Source organism: Thalassophryne amazonica, chromosome 8, assembly GCF_902500255.1.
Source record: "Thalassophryne amazonica chromosome 8, fThaAma1.1, whole genome shotgun sequence".
Taxonomy (NCBI): Eukaryota; Metazoa; Chordata; class Actinopteri; order Batrachoidiformes; family Batrachoididae; genus Thalassophryne; species Thalassophryne amazonica.
The window spans coordinates 76,149,833-76,169,896 of NC_047110.1; the positions used below are offsets into that span (position 1 = coordinate 76,149,833).

Here is a 20,064-nt window from a genome sequence, read left to right on the forward strand (position 1 = left end):
ATGAAGGAAGTAAGAGAGAAGGAGAGGCCAGAGGAGTTCAGTTCTTATCCAACACTTTCATTATGGCATCCATGAACAGACTCACAAAATGATCCAAAAAAGAAAACAACCCAAGAACTTCCATTGTAAGCAGCACAAACATCGCTACACAGTCACTGCTTAATTTAAATATCTGTAAATATCTTCATACCAACATCATTCTGATTGCACGTTGAACTTTGAGGTGCGAGGAGTTCGGATCAGGGCTCACCTCGGGGATCCTCGGCCTGTTTGGCCAGTTTACGCAGAGCAGCAGCGAATCCGGAGTTTGCAGACTGAGTAACTGCGTTCCCATTGGTTAGTGGGCTCAGGGGACTGACAGTAGCTGTTGTTCGCGTTGCTGTAGAGATCATTCCTAATGATGGCGATTTGTTGGACTCATGGTTCATACCTGTGGACAACCAGAGATCATAACAGTTACAACCTGAATTCTCTCCAGCTGCCAAAGCCATTCCAAACTTTACCTATTTCTGTAATACCACTATTTTCTCCTCTATTTTTGTTGTATAAAATGTCAAAAAAGGATCATTCGAATACCTTGTTTAATTTCTGGTGTTGGACTGTTACATTGACAAAGTCATTAATTACATCTGATGAGTAGGTTATGCTTCGGCGTCTGTTAAGCTGGATGACTTAAAACGGTTTAGAGCTGATCTCTAAAAAACTCAACAGAATGATCATGTCAAAAAGAAGAACATGTTACCATTTTTATAGTAAGATGGCATATTTTTACTTTTTTTCTCGAGTTCCCACATTCATGTGGGGTTGATGCACCACAAAGTTTTTAAAATTTGGAGTTCAGTGTTTTGGGAAACTTCAACCATCTGCTGCAACCAGGTATTGAACCCACCAATCAATGGCTAGTGGATACATGCCCAGCAGAAACCAAATTTTTAAAATCTCAAAGTCAAATAGCTCAGAATATATTTAACTCTTAAATGTGTTACTCCAGCACTCAGTGTTTTCTCAGAGTTGATCATATTAGGGCTGATTAAACTCTGCAAGTATAACTTAACTCTCAATCCGGTCCATGAGTTCTCCTCATAATCAGAGGGTTATGAGTTCAAACCTAGCCTTGGCCTTTCTCTGTTATTATGCCTCATATGAATGAAGTCTCTTTATTGCGCGCACATAAAAACAAAAATGATATACCTGAGAAAGGACAGTAAAAAGACACAATAGAGATAATACTACTACAAATTACAACATAATATTACAAATTTAATATTCAAAAAGGAGCAGGAAGAAGTTATACGTATTTATATACATTTTATATATTTTCATATGTCATAAAGTAAGGCTGTACTTATTAAAGAGTTAATGTTTAACACATTTGAATGTTAAGTCAAACTTGAGACCAGTGATACAAACTCAGAAACTGTGTTCATTTAACACTGAAGATCTTACTGTGTGTGTGTGTGTGTGTGTGTGACTAAATTATTGTTGCCCTCCAACTACACATTAAACATTGCAGAGTACATATGGTTAAATCAACTCTATAGAGTTAAATCAATTTTTGTCAGTGTTAAATCATCTCTATCATGAATATGAACGAACTCAAATGGAGTTGATGAACTTGATTCATCACCATGACAGATAGAACATATGGATAAATCAACTCTATGAAGATTAGATCAGCTGTATCATAGTGTTAAATCAACTATCAATCAAATCACAGTTTAAATGAATTCTAAAGGAGTTGAACAGTTTGATTCAACACTATCTGGAGTAACCCCATGTGTAGTCACTGCAGAATCTCTTTTATTCTGCAAAATTTACAAAATACACTGACCTTGATGATGAGGATTGCTCAGCCTATATGCACCTCACGTGCCTCCTCTATTTTGAAGGTGCAGTATTTCCTGACATTTATTGTATAGATGATGCAGTTATTTACAAAAAAAAGACAGATTAATGGAGAATTAAACTTGTCGTTAGTTGAAATGTGAACTTTGACATGAAATACATTGAAAGTAAATTTGAAGGCGTGTGTGTGCATTTGTGTTTCTGCCATTGCGTGCACATTTCACAGCGAGCATCAGATCCACTAGAGATGCCGTGCAGGAAGTAGAGCTGTGTCAAATAGAGCAGTGACCCTAATAGCAAATCACACACATGAGCGCACACATGTCCGTTTCCTCAAGGGAGCCAGGGAACACATCTTAAGACCTCGGGAGAGCGCTGACACAAACAGTGCAGTTTTACACACAGACCTACACGCAGAGTGGACAGACTCACTCTGTGACCCTCCTACTGACCCATTAATGTTAATTACAGCTGGAATTGGCCAGCCCCCCCCCCAGCCTACTACGGCACTGACCTCATTACCACTAAAACAACCAAACACACAGCAGCGTGCACGCCAGAGAACAAACAAAACGGCTAAAGCAGTGAAGACTCATGAAAAATTCATACGTGCACGACCATTATTGAATCTCGTGCTCATCATGGGATGATTTTTGAGGAACAGGAAGAATACAGAGGCAGTCAGATCTTTATCACAGTGAGTCAAAACTGTCACACAGCTCATATTTGGAATTATCAGATTAACTCTGTGCAGCCCGAACACCTGCTGACAGATAAATGACAGGCAGAAGAAGCTGTGGAGAGAGAGACAGACAGACAGACAGACAGACAGAGAAGAAACGAGTGAAAAAGTAGAAGGAGAGAGACTGAGAGGGAAGGAGATGAAGAGAGTCTAAGCTCGGGTCCTGACAGAGCTGTGTTTCTGTATCTCTGCTGAGCCCAGCAGTCAAGAGATGATAAGACAGTTTTTCTTCTTATTATTATTATTATTATTATCCACTCTCTCTGCCTCTCATCTATCTCAGTTTATTTAACAAAAGCAAATACGTGTCACCTCCTGTCTTTCTTTTCCTTTCTTCCCTCACAGCCTGGTCTTTTAATATGGATCTGTCATCCAAACACGCAGTAACATATGCACATAATTCATGCATGCAGACACTCACCCTCTCACACGTCTGTCCTTCTGTCAGACTCTCTTTCTCTCTCACCAGCTCCTTCCTTCTCTCTTTGCTCTCTCTCTTATTTGTTCTTTCTCTTATGGTCTGTCTTGTTCTCTCTCACTCGGCTGTGGTTGTCTTTCTTGTTCAGCCTCCTGCTTCTCTCTCTCTCTCTCTCTCTCTCCCGGCTGTGGTTGTCTTTCTTGTTCAGCCTCCTGCTTCTCTCTCTCTCTCTCTCTCTCTCTCTCTCTCTCTCTCTCTCTCGGCTGTGGTTGTCTTTCTTGTTCAGCCTCCTGCTTCTCTCTCTCTCTCTCTCTCTCTCTCTCTCTCTCTCGGCTGTGGTTGTCTTTTCTTGTTTCCGCCCTCCTGCTTCTCTTCTCTCTCCTCTCTCTCTCTCTCTCTCTCTCTCTCTCTCTCTCTCTCTCTCTCGGCTGTGGTTGTCTTTCTTGTTCAGCCTCCTGCTTCTCTCTCTCTCTCTCTCTCTCTCAGCCTTGCAGCTGCTACACGGTCACGTGACCTCTTTTCTATCCACTTCCCCTCCTCCTCCTCCTCCTTCTCCTCTCCTTCCACCTCTTACATTCTCCTTCCTCTCCCTCTCCATCTATCAAGCTCTCCTCCTCCTCCTCCTCCCCTCTTCTCTCTGTCACTCTTTATTTTTCCATTTCCTCTCTGTAGCCGTCCCTTCTCTCTTACTCAAAAGGTGGCCTCTGTTGTTTTCTTTTCTATCTTCATCATTCCTGCTTTCGGTTTTCGCTCCCGGGGAAGGTGGAGGGTGGAGATGGGAGGAGCCAGGTTAGCGGAGGCGGGGGTAGTGATAACCCTCCATCCATCACTCTGTCTCACTGCTAGTCGGCCCAGTCTGCTTGGGTGGGGGTGGGTACTGACAGTGACCTTTCACACTTCACCTTTGACCTCTCATGTCATGGATAGAAGGGGGTGGAGGACGACACACACAGCAGCCTTAAACAAATTAAGATGTTTTAAGGTTTTTTAAGAAGTGATGGTGGATAAAGATAGTTGCTCCTTCACCTTTGTTATCACTACTGGGGCAACAACATCTTTAGTTTGTTGCCTGACAAAAGCCAGTGATGGTCATGAGCATGTAATTTAAACGGGATAATCCTCTGAACTTTGGCTTTTTGTTGGATATTTGAGACCTTTCTGCAAGTCTCAGCTCAACAGTGAGTTGAATCTGGAAGCACATCATCATTTTATTAATTAGATGTTAAATTGCTGTTAAGGTGGATCCATGTTTGTGAGTATTAATGTCTGTTTGGTTCTCTGTCCGAGCTTCTGCCTGGTTGGGGGTCCTGATGCCACGGCTGGAGCAGCTGCTGAGGAGGTGCCATGAGGATAACGGGACATGCTATGTGAGTAGATTACCCAGATGTCCCAGTCTGCATGCATAGGAGTCTGCATATGGCCATCGGAGCTTTCCCTGGAACTAGGAGATAACTTCACTGGATGGATCACATCTATTGATGTGATTTTATTTCTTCTAGACTAGATTATTGTAATGTTCTATTTTCAGGGTTACCACAGTCCAGCATTAGGGGTCTTCAGCTGGTTCAGAACGCTGCCGCCAGACTTCTGACACGTAGCAGAAGGTCTGAGCATATCACACCCATTTTGGCATCTTTGCTCCCTGTCTCTGTGAGAGCAGATTTTAAGGTTTTGCTATTGACTTATAAGGTTGTTCATGGACTGGCGCCATCTTATCTGGATGATCTGGTAGAACTCTACCAGATCAGCAAGACTCAAAACCTATTTTTATTCTCTTTCTTATGGATAGTTTTTATTTTTGTTTTATTCTTTTACTTCTGTTTTTATTTATGTATTTGAATTTTTTTATTCATTTTTAATTATTTATTCAATTTTATGTTGACTTGTTTTATGTAAGGCGCCTTGAGACGGCTTTTGCTGTGATTTGGCACATTATAAGCTAATTTAAATTAATTAAATTAAAATTATTAATTATTTTATTTTTATTATTAAAATTAAGCAAAAGTTTGGACAAACCTTTGACTGGTGCTGTATGTGACCTTCATCTGCTGTGAAAGAACAGAATAGGACTCTTTGGAACTAAGCTGGGCACTCTAATGAGTGTTGTTTGAAGGAATTTAGGATTTCAAGGTTCATTTCATAGGCATTTCATAGGTGTAGGATGAACTCATGGTTAACTTATGCTTGAATGGGTGTGTACTTGCAGCGATGTGCGTGTTGTCTATGTTGGCACTTTTGAACTCGGTATCTCATATTATTAAATGAAGTGGCATTTTGTGGAAATATTGCTGGTTCATCTGAGTTAGACTGAAATATGGGAAATGTTCTACCCCAATGATTGCTCTGGCATCACTGCAATTATTGACCAATTATTCCAATGTATTTCATTGGGACTCTAATCTACACTTCATTGTTGTCTTTTTGACTATACCATCATTGTGAAGATGGGGCTGTAAATGGTGGTTTAGAAGAAGTACGTCCTGTATATTCCCTGAGGCCTCATGGTGCCGGTGCTTATCTCTAGCTCAGCAAGCTCATCAGGAGAGCTGGCTCTGTCCTGGGGGTTGAGCTGGAGTCTGTGGTGGAGGTGTCAGAGAGGAGGATGCTGAGGAAGCTGCTCAACACCTCCCACCCCCTGCATGCCACACTGACGTCCTCTCAGAGCACCTTCAGTCACAGGCTGAGGCCACCGAGGTCCACCACAGAATGCCACAGGAGGTCTTTCCTACCTGCGGCAATCAGACTACATAATTCTTCCCCCTTCTGCAGTATGAATACATAACAGTTATTCTGAGTTATGTGCAATATTGTCAAACATCTTGTGTAATATATCTTCCAGTAATTTCACATAAATTTGTTGTATTTATTGTATAAAAAAAAAAAAGATTGATTGATTTTGATTTAATCGTAACTTTCTGTAATTGTGTATTTAACTAACCCTTGTTTACTGTTTCTGTACTTAATTTCCTTTGGGATAAATAAAGTTGTTCATTGTCTTTAGCTTTAGATTCCATAGCATGAAGCGGATGAGAGTTGATCACTCAGCCTGGACAGGATGCCGGTCTGATGCAGGTTACTTCCCCAGCTAAGGCCTGTACCCATTTACAGCTGAGTCTACTTACACAATGCAGATGAAGTGTCTCATCCAAGCACACAGACAGGTAGCACAAGCAGGATTTGAACCAAGATCGACATACTAGTCCTAAGCTCTCAGTGGCTGGACATCTCAGACTGTTTAAAACAGCTCCAAACTCTGACACAGTACCATATGTCCGAGCAAATAAAGCTCTTTGTAAAGCTCTCAATATTGGGCTGTAATTTGTACTGCACTGTATGAGGAGTTAGGTAGTCTGGCAGATTTTTTTATTGGTTAAATGGTCCTTGGTCTGAAAATGCTTGAGAAACACTGGTCTAGACATTACGTGGGTCTAGCACCTTGAGGTGGCTTATGTTAGAATTTGGCACTAATAAATAAACTACAAGTACATTGCAATCCAAATACATTGGATTGAATACAATGTTGGCCTTTTGCCCACAGAAAGGGTTGATTTTCCTTCACACTAATGCAGATTTAGCTGAATCTGTGATGGGCTGTTTACAAATTAATCCATAATTCGTGATTTCTCTCATAATGGTCACAAACTAGGAGTACACCTCAACTCCATACCTGTGCGTGGTGCTAAAACCACTGGGGCACCTGCATCAGAAACAACCACATGGCCAAAATGTCATAGCTGACATTCCCTCACAGTGCAAGTGATACTCCTCATCTGAGCCTATCAGAACCAAAATTTCAAAGCTGAAGCTGTAATCGTTTTTACAGAGCCACTGACTCAGTGCAGGGCCGGCCCAAGCCTTTATGGGGCCTTAAGCAGAATTTCATTTGGGGACCCCCTACCATCACCTCAGCACCAGATGCCTCATTATTCCATAGGCTACACTGTTATGTGTGTAACGTACACACAATCATTAGCATTATTTGTAATTATCTTACATCATACAGGTGTCATTCTTGTTTTTAACCTTAAAGGGGTAGCAAACTCATAAATATGTTTTAATTAACTTCTACATACAGAGTGATGTATAAGTATGGCTCATTAATTTAAATATTTGAAAGTAACATCAGCAGACAGGAGACTGCATCTATAGTAAACACATTAAATAGTTTAATTTCTTTCAGATGTGCAATGGTGTGCAAAATGTTCAATAGCCAAATACAAAATAGAATCAAATGACATTCACATCTTACAGAAAAATAAAGTTGTAATCAAAATTAAACATTTAAATAATAAATACAATACTTAAATCATCTCCAAAATGAACACAGAAATCCACAACATAACAGCAATGTGTGTGCATAGCAATGCACAAACATTGCACTGGGGGTTACTGCTTTAACTTTGGCCTGCAAACCATTGAGAGCTGAGCTACTTTTCCCCACCTTTTGCACCAAATTAATGAGGAGTTGATCTGCCCTGCTGTTTAACTCCAAGTTTTTCTTCGTAAGGAAGAGTATCAAATGGCTTCGCCAAAATCCGGTCCACAACATTCAAATTGTCTGTCATTATGTGCAGCTTCCTACCTAGCTAGCTCGCTAGCTGGGACTGGCGCGAGGCTAGTGTGAAGTTTGTCCGCCTGTGAGTGCTTTGTGACGGTGGAGGAGCTCAGCAGCACCCGCTGCTCAGTAGGAACAGAAACTGCGATAGAAGTCAGAAAGTGACAGAAGTCAGTCTCCAAACACAAGCGGCTACAAAAAAAAACACCAGAAATAGAAGCTCGATTTGTCGCTAGTCGTTTTTCACAAAGAAAATGCCGGTAAGAGGATTAGGAAAGTCTCCGGTTCAACTCAGAACAGAATGAAAATGCTCCCACGGATGTTTACACCAAAAGATCGCTGATTCGCTCATTTCGCTGTCAATCAAAAAGGGATTCAGCCTCAGACAGATCATCCAATCATCATGCAGAAGCTGAGCGTCCGGGTCAGCCGAGGCCAGCCCACTGCCCCTTAGACCCCCAGACACGCTGAGCACCCGATGGGCGGGACAAAGCCCAGCATTTATCCAATGACTCGTCTCGTTTTGCAGCATGCTTTGTGTCGCTATTGAAGTCTGTGGACGCTCAGCGTCCACACTGTTTAAAGCACTGTGAAGCTGCGGGTTTGAGTGAGAGGAAAGCCGTGTCGTTACCAGTGATAAGAAGCTGATTCTGAACAAAAGTTGAGCGCGTTGTAGCGCATATTTAGTCAATGACATGTACACACAACAGTATATATTTGATCACTTATTTTTTGACATTTTAGGGGAAGCTGAGGTTCCCTTGCAATCGCCTCTGACTTTAAGACACCTAAAGCACTTTACACTAAACGAACGGAGCATTTCACAAATAATGACAACAAAAATTGTAATATTGGACATGCAAACCTACCTTTGTCTTGTTGTTTTTTCTCGTCTTCCAACTTCTTCTTTTGCTTTTCTCCGCTCCAGAGGGATAATTTCTTTTCTGAGACATGACTTACACTCACTTCTTTCCTCACGATTAGTCATCGACCTCCTGACCCAAGCGGTGCATCTAAATTTGCCCAACGGTGGCAGTAGCCAACAGGAGGCATCAGTTAACCTAGTATTGGTATTTTGTCAAAATGAATTTATTTTTTTCGGGTGTAATACAATTTCGTTTAAATTATTCAATATTATTTTAATTTCATGTATATATTTACTTTTTTATCACAACGTCTCGGTGCTCTTGGGGCCCCCTGGTGGCGTGGAGGCCCTAAGCGACCGCGTAGTTGGCGTACGCCTTGGGCCGGCTCTGACTCAGTGTGTGACTGACTATGTTCAGGGAATGAATGTTAGAAGCATCCTAAAACAATAATTATTTATTTATTTAGATATAAGCATTCATCAACTCAAGTGTGGAACAAATGTTGACCTACTGGTGGTGCGAGGGGTAAGGTCAAGGTTCACTAAACATTTTACCATCAGTCTTGTTAATGGTTATTAATAGAGGTCTTTAACTGCTCACTTATGTCATAGTGGCCAAAAACAGAGGACACTAAAGCTTCAATATTTAATTCAGTATAACTGGGTCTGGGTCAAGTCCTGGAACAGTGGCTCCCATGCAGGCCCAACTAGATTATTGCATAATTTGGTGCATTTTCATGACTGGAGGGAAAAACTGTGAAACATTCGCTTTGGTTTTGTTTAGGTCAACTGCTTTGTGTCTTCATTATAAAATGGATGCCATTTTTATTGCACTTTTCCATCTAATGTAGACACTGAAGATGGGAAGTTTCCAGGTGTCAATGCAGGACTACTAAAGGAACCCACTCTATGAATGCAACTAAAACTAATCCTCCCATTAACCCTTATCATGCATTAAAAAAAAACAATAATACAAGCACAACATAATTACTGTTCCCACATTTAGATGCTTAAGAATTGTTTTAAAGCAACAATGTGTAGGATTTAGGGGTGTTTTTAGGCAGAAATGGAATATAGCATTAATAACCATTTGTTCATTAGTCTATAATTACCATCAACAATGATCAATGTGTTTTCATAAGTTTAGCGTGAGACCTTCATAACTATACATGGGAGCGGGCCTTCTCATGGAGGCCACCATGTTGTAGTGCCATGTTGATACAACAGCCCAAAAGGAAGACTTACTCCGTGTTTTACATTTTGCATCGCAGCTGTAAAACTGAAGAAAAAAGAAGATGAATCAGTGGCTGCTCCCTTATACAATGTCTACTGGTTGCTCGTGCAAGCTGTCATGCTTGAGAGAAAATTCTTGTGAGAAAGCAAAGGAGCATGAAACCCCGTCGCCAAAACAGCAAAAATGTGAAGAGGAAACAAAATTGTGACCAGTGGCAGCATAATGTAATCTACAATCTCACCACTAGGTGTAATGATATCCTACATACTGTGGCTTTAAGAAGTAATTGCTAATTACTAATTAATTATTTCTCTTTTTGCTCTGTATGCACCACTCTGCATTTAATCATTAGTGATCGATCTCTGCTCCCCTCCACAGCATGTCTTTTTCCTGGTTCTCTCCCTCAGCCCCAACCAGTCCCAGCAGAAGACTGCCCCTCCCTGAGCCTGGTTCTGCTGGAGGTTTCTTCCTGTTAAAAGGGAGTTTTTCCTTCCCACTGTAGCCAAGCGCTTGCTCACAGGGGGTCGTTTTGACCGTTGGGGTTTTACGTAATTATTGTATGGCCTTGCCTTACAATATAAAGCGCCTTGGGGCAACTGTTTGTTGTGATTTGGCGCTATATAAAAAAATTGATTGATTGATTGATTGATAGAAGCCAAAAATCAAACTGTTAGCATCGTGAGCTAACAAACCAAAGATGCTGCTGCTGAGTGAATGCATCTTGTGCAATTGGATAAATCAGATGGATTCCACTGGTCTACTTCAGATCCAAATTTGACTGAATGAATGGAAAAATTATCCAAATATTTTACTGTGGATCAATGTTGGCCTGCAATAGACTGGGGTCCTGTCCAGGATGTATCCTGCCTCGCACGCAATTAATGGTGGGATAGGCTTCATTCCCATTGTGACCCTTAATTGGAATGATCGGGTATAAAAAATGGATGTTTGTTTGGATGGATCAGTGTTGGACTGATAAAATGGGCCGAGACGCACTCGTATCCTTGAAGTCACATGTTATAAGTGCTGATGTTTTCGCCAAACTAAAACTAAATTATTAGAGCTATACTTAGCAAAAATAAAATTACACCTGTGTGAGAATGGGGCATTTCTCACCATGGCGTAAGTGATGAACAGGTTGTGGGACTGTGTCTTTAAAACTTTGGTTTTTTGGTCTCTTTTCTTTCACTTTTACTCTCACTTATAGCAAACAGCCTCGACACAGGGGACTGTGAGGGTGGAAGGAGGGAGCGCTGCTGTGCTCTGTCAGCTTAATAAAAAAGTATATGTGTGTGTGTGTGTGTGTGTGTGTGTGTGTGTGTGTGTGTGTGTGTGTGTGTGTGTGTGTGTGTGTGTGTGTGTGTGTGTGTGTGTGTGTGTGTGTGTGTGTGTGTATTGTACGTGCAGCATAAACCTGGGATGGTCTTTAGGGTGGAAGAAGCAGCTGTAACAAACTACCTACTCATTAATGTCCATTACTGTGGCGTGTGTGAGTGTCCTTTAGCTTGCTCACAAAACGACTTCTTATGAAGTTGTCACAAACATCAGCCCCACAAAAAGGCACACAGTTTCTATGTTTCTAATGACATGTTCGAAGCAGAACATCGTGGGATGAGTGTGTTATACGTATGTTTCAAAGCATGAAGCACAATCGTAGCTGAGAGACTATATCTCTTTACACTTTGCAGATCCATTTGTTAATGAGTATTATTGTGAAGCCAGACACTTGTAATTAAACTGTATTTTAATGCTGCTGTTAATGATCCAGGTTACCGCTAGTGTCAAACAGTCAAGGTACAGTCTGTGACCACAAAATAGGCACACCTTTACATGTGTGAAATTACTTCATTTATATTACTTCTATTTATGTTTTGACCTCTAACATATCATTAAGATATGTTCACATTATTCCATTCTTGCATTTTGTTCACTACATTGATGTGCACAAATCATGGCGTGATGCTTTCTACCGCTTTGCACCCACTGATAAACACTGTTAGCGTTAGCAAAGTCCTTAGCTTAGCTACATTAGCTGCACTTGTTTTTTTCCTTTGGACATCATAAGAATTTGTTGTTTTGCAATGCTGTATGGGGCAGAAAATGTTCAGCCTCCTACAATGGCTTGCAAAAGTATTCAGCCCCTTGGTATTTTACGCATTTGAATTTGTTTATGGCATTTCAGATACAAAAAGTAAATCAGGCTTCTCAGTATAAAAAATTCAAAAATGATCTTCCTTAGACTCAAACTGAAAGTAAATCTCTACAAGTTGATATAAATTAAGTAAGAATATAAAAGCCAAGATAATGGGTTGCATAAGTAACCAGCCCCTTTGGTATAATACCTGTAAATAACAGTTTAAGTGCCAGTTTTCTTCAGAAGAGTCAGGGGATGGATACATGAACATTTCCAAGTCACTGAATATGTCTTGAACTTTATTTACATTCGTTATGAAGAAATACAAACAATATGGCACTCTGGAAAATCTGTGTGGAGCAGACAGTTTTCAAAAACTGAGTGACTGTGCAAGAAGGAGAAGAGTGAGGAAAGCCACCAAGACACTCAGACAACCCAGAAGAAGTTACAGGCTTCTGTTACTGTGACTGGAGAAATTGTGCATAGTGCATGTTTTGCATTTTCTATCCCCAATTATACAGCTTCATGATGAAGTGATATAGAGGAGGGTTTTCTTTCACCAAAACATCAAATCTAGGCTTCCATCTCAGATGTACCTTCTGGCAAATTGTAGCTGAAGTTTCAGATCTTCTTTTTAATAAAACCCTCCTCTATACCACTTCATCATGAAGCTGTATAACTGGGGATACAAAATGCAAAATATACACAATGCACAATTTCTCCAATCACAGGAGGAGAAGCCTGTAACTTCTTCTGGGTTGTGGCTTGGTGGCTTTCCTCACTCTTCTCCTTCTTGCACAGTCACTCAGTTTTTGAAAACTGTCTGCTCCACACAGATTTACCATAGAGTGCCATACTGTTTGTATTTCTTCATAAGTGATGTAAATAAAGTTCAAGACATATTCAGTGACTTGGAAATGTTCATGTATCCATCTCCTGACTTGTCTGAAGAAAACTGGCTATTAAACTGATTATCTACAGGTATTATACCAAAGGGGCTGATTACTTATGCAGCCCATCATCTTGGCTTTTATATTTTTAATTAATTTATATTAACTTGTAGAGATTTACTTGCAGTTTGAGTCTAAGGAAAATAATTTTAGAATTTTTTTATATTGAGAAGCCCGATTTAATTTTTGTATTTGAAATACCATAAACAAATTGAAATGCATGAAATACCAAGGGGCTGAATACTTTTGGAAGCCACTGTATGTTCAGGTTAGTGCTTGAATGGATTGTGTGTTGGGTAAGGTTTTGCAGTCCAGCGACAAGGATGACGGTGAGAAAAGTTTGATTGACGACTGTGCAGATGACGCTGTGATCTTTGCAGAATAAATGGACTGAGGCACGAGAGTGTTTGAGTTTGTGATTGTCCTGGACTGAGACGAAGATCTACGCTTTCAGTTGCATGACCAATGACATTTCTCCTTGTTTATAATAAATCTAAGCAATTGTACACTCAGAAATGAATCACAGAAATGTAAAATGCAGTTTTCATACAGCTACCACATTCTTCGCATTCTGTTTGTTTATGTCCAACAAAATGGCCCCCACGTGGTTACTGTAGGTGACACATCGCGGTGATGTCAGCTCAAAGTGGTCAATAGAATGAAAGCATCACTTGGGTTGTGTGTGTGTGTGTGTGTGTGTGTGTGTGTGTGTGTGTGTGTGTGTGTGTGTGTGTGTGTGTGTGTGTGTGTGTGTGTGTGTGTGTGTGTGTGTGTGTGTGTGTGTGTGTGTGTGTGTGTGTGTGTGAGATTTTTACTGGCTGACGGCTGCCTCCAGACCTGGATACAAATTTTAATATCATACATAGCAATGAGTCTTGCCCCAATACACATTCATACAGGGGCTGTTTTGGAGTGAGTTTGTCTGAAATCAGTCAACAGAAAAAGAAAAAGGGCGTGACTAACTGTCAGTTCTACAAAAGCTTTGCTGGAAGACAAAATTTCCACATGCACAAGAGATAAAATAACGGAATCTTAACCTCACCCCTAATCAATATTGGTTCATGTATATGTATTGTAAAAAGGAGGCATTTCAGGAAAAAGTACACATAAACAGGCAAAGACATGACTAAACAACAAATTAAGGATACACCAATAATATTTTCTAAATCATTCAAGAGTGTTAATGATTATCACAAGGTTAGAGGGGAAACTGTAGCGTTAAGGACAAGAAGGAAATGTAATCTTTTACATCCATATGCTGTTCCGCTGGTCATGTGGTATGAGGCATGTGCAGGAAGTATGGTTAGCTCCTAACCAAAGCTTCCTTTAAAAGGTTGGTTAGTTGCTGCAAAGGAAAAAGGAGGATGGCACTTTGATAACTGATTGGAATCGGAGGTGGGGAAAAGCCTCAAAATTTCTTCAACTTCGATTTCTGGGTTTCACAACAATGTCGTGCTACAGCACGAACAAATATTATCAGATTGAAGAAAAGGTTTTGTGTGTGGTCGTTATCAAAGACTGTAAGAACCATGAATTCTCAGTCACTTAGACAGCTGTGCCAGATATGAGCCGGATTCACCAAGATATGAACGCAAATGTGGCTTGAATCTGGTTAGCTCGAGGATCATGACATCATACTTCCGGGTTGTTGGGGTCAGCATTCAGGTTGTGTTCAAAAGCTGTGTGCAAACTCCCACCAAATTCTGAAGTTAACTTTTCCCTAACTTTGTATAGCATCTTGTTTGTCTTTGGTAGTAGTTGGTCAATACAAAAGAATCCAGAGATCAGGAAATGCAAAACAAGTTGGGAGGAATGTTAATCGAAGCATATTCAAGGACGTCACTGCTACACTAGCAACAAATGGGTAGGAGAAGATGACAAGCCAGTGCCGTGGAAAGATAAAGAATCTTAAGGCCAAGTACAAAAAGGTGAAGGGTCAGATTTAGTTTTGACGTGTGTAGGATGAGCTGGATTTGAAAAATGGGTCTGAATGCTGTCCGACTAGAAAGCAAGCTGGATTGAATCTGTCTCAAGACAGATTCTCAAGTCATGAATCAGCAAGTCCCAAGTCAAGTCTCAAGTCAGCTTGCAAATAATTGGTGGTCATTATGACTTGAGATTTGACTTGGGGACTTGCTGATTCATGACTTGAGAGATGGTGACTTCGTCCCACCTCTGGTACCTTGTCATAATTATTGTGTTCTTTGGGGTGGGATCTTCACAAGCACTGTAGCTCAAAGCCATTAAAATAACCAAGAAACAGAAAAGGAAAGAGAAGAGCACTTGCAGTGTACATGTACTTCCACTGAGTTCCATCAGGCTATTCCTTTGATCTCTTCTCTAGGATTTTCAGATCATGACTGGTGACCTGTGATCCTGATCTTGAACACTTAACTTTGTGATATTTGTCCCTGAACTTTGATCATGAACACAGACCACTGAGCCTGAGCTTTGGTCGTGATTGGTGTCCTTTGATCCAAAATTAGTAAAACAAATAATTAAAACAAGTCATCAGACAAATGGCAACAAAACATAATGTGGTAATAAACGATGAAGGACCTATCTTTACGATCTAAGTGCATTTGTGACATGTCCAACTCCCCTGGGCTATTAACAGAGTGTGTAATCTTAGACCAAAGTAGGACAAAGGGTACAGAAGGGTTGTCTTAAGTCAGTTAAGTTATCATGGGCTTGTTTTTAAGGATAGCATCAAGTAAAAAAAAAATCAGAATGTTATTTGTCATTCCTGGTTGGAACTGGGGTGCACTGGGTTCAGGTGCATTGCTATTTTGACACTGCACTCAAGTGAGTGCATTTTCTGGACAATTAACAGATCTGCGTGTGATGCCTCTAAGAGCACAAACAAAGGGCAGCCACCAAAGCTCTCTGGGGTGAAGCATGAAGGTGAAGTTTGTTTAATTGTTGTATTTAATTTGGTTTTGGTGTGTTCATAGGCAAACTGTATGAGCATCGTGAACCCACTTTTATATGCCATACTTGAATACTGCACCTTCCAAACAGTAGTAAAACTTATCATCCAAATTCAAGCCACCTTTTTGTTGCATTTGTTGCTTGCTGCCTCTTCACGATTGCAATGCACAAACACTGAAGGTGATGGGCACACAAATGAGTGCAAGTGCATTTGCTGTTTAATACAGACCAGTCTCACAGTATTAGATCATGATACCATCTTGGAATGTAGTAGATTTTCATGATGGAGCTTGCCAACCCTAACCCTAAAGCTAACACCCCATGGCTGGTCCGCGAAACAACCCAGTGTCACAGCAACTCATGAGCTATTAGATCGTGCTATCATCATGAAATTAGATCATGATGCCATCATGGAAATCTACTACATTTCATGAGGGTATCATTATCTAATAGATTAGATCACTTTGTGTGATGCATGACAAACTGCAGTGAGACTGCATTGGTTTAATGAAGTCGTGTGCTATGTGTGAAAATCGGCAATGGAAGTTTTCCAGTTAGAAACTCGCACCTGCACTGCTTTGCACCAGATGGAACATATGGCTGTGGTGCATTTGACCTTTTTACGTCATTTGCTTGCAATTTCTTGTTTTTGTGTCTGTCACTCAGATGAATTCTCTCATAAAGGGAAATAAAGAAAAAGATGCTTTTTGTGCATGTGCACAAAGGTCTTACACCAATTTAGAGCAGGTAGCTCTGTGGGATAGGAGATGGACTACCAATTTGTAGACCTGAGTTAGATTTTTGGTCATATTCCCTACTTGAACTGCATAGTCACAGTCCACCTAGCTGTAAATGGGTACCGCCCTTGGCTGGGGAAGTAACCTGTGATGGACTGGTGTCCAGTCCAAGGGGCTTGCCACTTCACACCACTCAATCCAGACCACTGAGCCACCAAAGGGCTTTAGAGCCTGTACAGGACTTAGTAACTTAAACCCATTTACTCCATCTTCACTTCATTTGATCGATCGTCAGTTGAGGCTTGTTTTCAGCACACCAGCAAACATATGAATTGTTTCAAAAATTGCCCAACTGAAGCATGAACTGATGCCTCAGACTTTCTTTAGATGTAATTTATTGTTTCAATCACTTACTTTCCATTAAGGTCAGCTTCTTGGTTTGTGCCACTTGCTCACAATAAGACAAACTACTCATTTCTGTGTTGCAAACAAAATAGAAAAGAAAAAAGGATTTACTTATCGACTTAGCTTCCTGTGACAGAAAACACTGTTGAAGTGTGACTACCACAAGAACACATGGCTTCATCTCTCTTTTCCAGACGCACCTCCGAAAATATGTGCAAATTAGTTGTTAAGACATTATTATTTGGGCCCACACAGATGACAACAATAGCAACAACAGCTACTGTTGTTGTTACAATAGCTGGCAGACTTTTTGAAATACCTCTGACAAGCGCACACACACACACACACACACACACACACACACACACACGCACACACAAGGAGCAGGAGGAAAAGTAGCCAAATGTTTTACAGCCTCTTAAACTTGTCTGTAATAGCAGTCAGAGTGGCGTCAACACAGCAGTCTCCAGGGTTACTCCAGGGGCCGCTAAATGGCTTTACTAACCCCAGTCACTCCACAGCCAGCACTGAAACACTTAACACTTCCTTGCAAACCATAAACAACGTGCACACTCCCTCTCTCCAACACCTCACATGCACAAAAGTAGGCACTCAACTGGACTTCAGGAAAAAAAAACCCATACAGAACAGTGCAGCAGCGCTTACTGGACGTAACGGGATCAACATTCAAAGACACAGAGTGTGCATGATTAGCTGACCGAGGGAATCGTGCAACATAAAATGTATGCATGTGACCCCAAGGGACGAAACAGCCAGTGCATGTGTATGGTCCGGTGATAAATGGAGCAGAAAAACCACATACTGTAATAACAACACCTCCAGCAGGCAAAAAGAGGCACACTGCAACAGAATTCACAGCACAGAGCAGGAAAAAAAAGGATAGATCATTACTGTGTTTTACATTAAAGCTACAGTATGTACGATTTAGGGGTGTTTATTAGCAGAAATGGAATACAGCATTCATAACCATTTGTGAATTGGAAGATCACACATACGAGGTCTCTTAGATAATAAACCGACCCTTTTATTTATTTTTTTTAACTATATGGATTTGAATGACATGCGATTACACCAATCATGCTTGAACCCTCGTGCGCATGCGTGAGTTTTTTCACGCGTGTCGGTGACATCATTTCCCTGTGGGCAGGCCTTGAGTGAGATGTGGTCCCGCCCTCTCGGCTGAATTCCTTTGTTTCACACGCTGCTCGAGACGGCGCGCGTTGCTTTATCAAAATTTTTTCTGGACCTGTGAGGAATATCCGAGTGGACACTATTCGAGAAATTAAGATGGTTTTCTGTGAAAAGTTTAACGGCTGATGAGAGATTATGGGGTGTTTCTGTCGGTGTAAGGACTTCCCACGGAGCGGGACGTCCTGCAGCGCTTCCAGGCGCTGTCGTCGGCCTGTTTCGAGCTGAAAACATCCTAATTTAAGGCTTAATTCACCCAGGACATCGTGAGAGAACAGAGAAGATTCAGAAGAGGCCGGCATGAGGAATTTATGTGGACATTCCACTGTTTAAGGACATTTTTTTAATGAAAGACGTACGCGCAAATTCGCCGAGTCGTTTCCGTGACGACTCGGCAAATCTGTGTGCCCCGCGACAGGAAAAACACCTCCGTGTTGAAAACCATTTGTAGAATTCAGGCGGCTTTTAATGGCTTTCAACAAGTGAGTAACTGAGAAATTGTTTAACAGCTTGGGCATGTTCCAACTTGCCCGTTAAGAGGTGTTTTTCCTGCCGCGACGCCCTGCGGTCGGGTCCGGCCCGACATGCGACTCTGCCCGCACGTTCTTTCATTACAAAATGACCGTTAACAATGGAATGTCCGAATAAACTCCTCATGCCGACTTCTTCTGAAAGTTCTCTGTTCTCTGACGACTTACTGCGTCAACAGAGCCTGAAATGTGGAAGTTTTCAACTTGAAACGGCGAGACGCTGCCGCCTCGAAGCGCAGATCGCCGTCAGGCGCCGTGGACCGTCCTTAAAGCGACACTACCAGACCAAAATCTCTCATCAGCCGTTAAAATTTTTACCGAAAACCAGCTGAATTTATTGAATGGTGTCCACTCAGTTGTGCCTTACAGTTTTGAAAAAATTTTTATCAAACAAAGCAACAGTCTCTGAGCCATTCCTAAACAATGAAAAAAATCGACGAGCGGGTGGACGACTCCTCACTCAAAGACTGCCCACAGGCGAATGACGTAACCGACAGGCGTGAAAAAACTCTCGCACGAGGGTTCAAGCATGTCTGATGTAATCACACGTGATTCAAATCCATATGTTTTTTGAAAAAAATAATAAGGTCGGATACTTTTCTAATAGACCTCGTATTGTTTATCACACGAGAAGAAAAGGGATCACGAATCCCAGTCACCAAAGAAGTGAAAACATAAAAACATGAAGGGAAGTGAAATCAGGTCCATATGATGCACAATCTGCCCCCTCACCATTCACTGGCACTAAATCCTACACACTGTTGCTTTAACCCAGTACACCTGCTGGGGCACAGCCGTGTTTACTGTGCAGTCACAACACAGTGGAGATGTTAGTAAAAGGCCTATAAATTAGCTTCGCTCAGAAATGTGAGCAGGCATAACAGAGTCAGGATGGCTTCTTCAAGTTGTCTTTTGTATTTCTTCTCGCCTTCACGCCGACCTTCTCTTGGCTGCAGCCCCTCCTTTCTTCAACCCCTTTCTGTATTACTTTAATCAGTGTACGTGTCGAAGAGGATCTTGTCACTGTCCGTCAAGCAAGAGAAAGGAGTTAAAAATAGCTCCAGCGCACTTTCTCTATCCGTCTGCCTTATCATTTCTTTGCCTCGTCATTTCCTCAGTGTTTTTCACTCTGCCCTCATGTCGGCTGCACTTCTCAGCTCCCCTCCTGTGTCATTGATCTGTTCTCTCGCCTCTCTGATACAGAGATGATGTAAACTGGATCAAACATTCTGAGGAAAAGTAATCGTGCTCTGCTTGTTTCAATGCCAAGCTGCCTGGGACTCGCGCCTGCAGGTTTTTGTTGACCTTATATGTGTGTGTGTGTGTGTGTGTGTGTGTGTGTGTGTGTGTGTGTGTGTGTGTGTGTGTGTTGAGCTTTGCTGGAGGTGTCAACTGTCTGACATGACCCTCTGTATACACCTCCCCCTCCTCCTCTTGCCGGAGGCCGCCTCTGCTCACCAGGTGCCGACACCGCAGAGGCTAGACCTCAGCCATCTGAACAAACACGCA

The 20,064-nt window shown here is 41.5% G+C and overlaps 1 protein-coding gene across 5 annotated transcripts in view; it reads right to left on the bottom strand.

Moving 5' to 3' along the window:
- The window catches only part of LOC117515918 (genetic suppressor element 1-like), a 107,411-nt gene that overhangs the window by 40,126 nt on the left and 47,221 nt on the right, over nucleotides 1-20,064 (bottom strand). For 4 of the 5 annotated variants that reach the window (XM_034176697.1, XM_034176696.1, XM_034176695.1 and 1 more), the window contains one exon: nucleotides 251-430. In XM_034176697.1, coding sequence (XP_034032588.1) covers nucleotides 251-430 — 180 coding nt within the window. Of the gene's footprint in view, nucleotides 1-250; nucleotides 431-3,008; nucleotides 3,198-20,064 lie in introns of those variants that run through there. The other variant, XM_034176699.1, reaches the window with a different exon arrangement.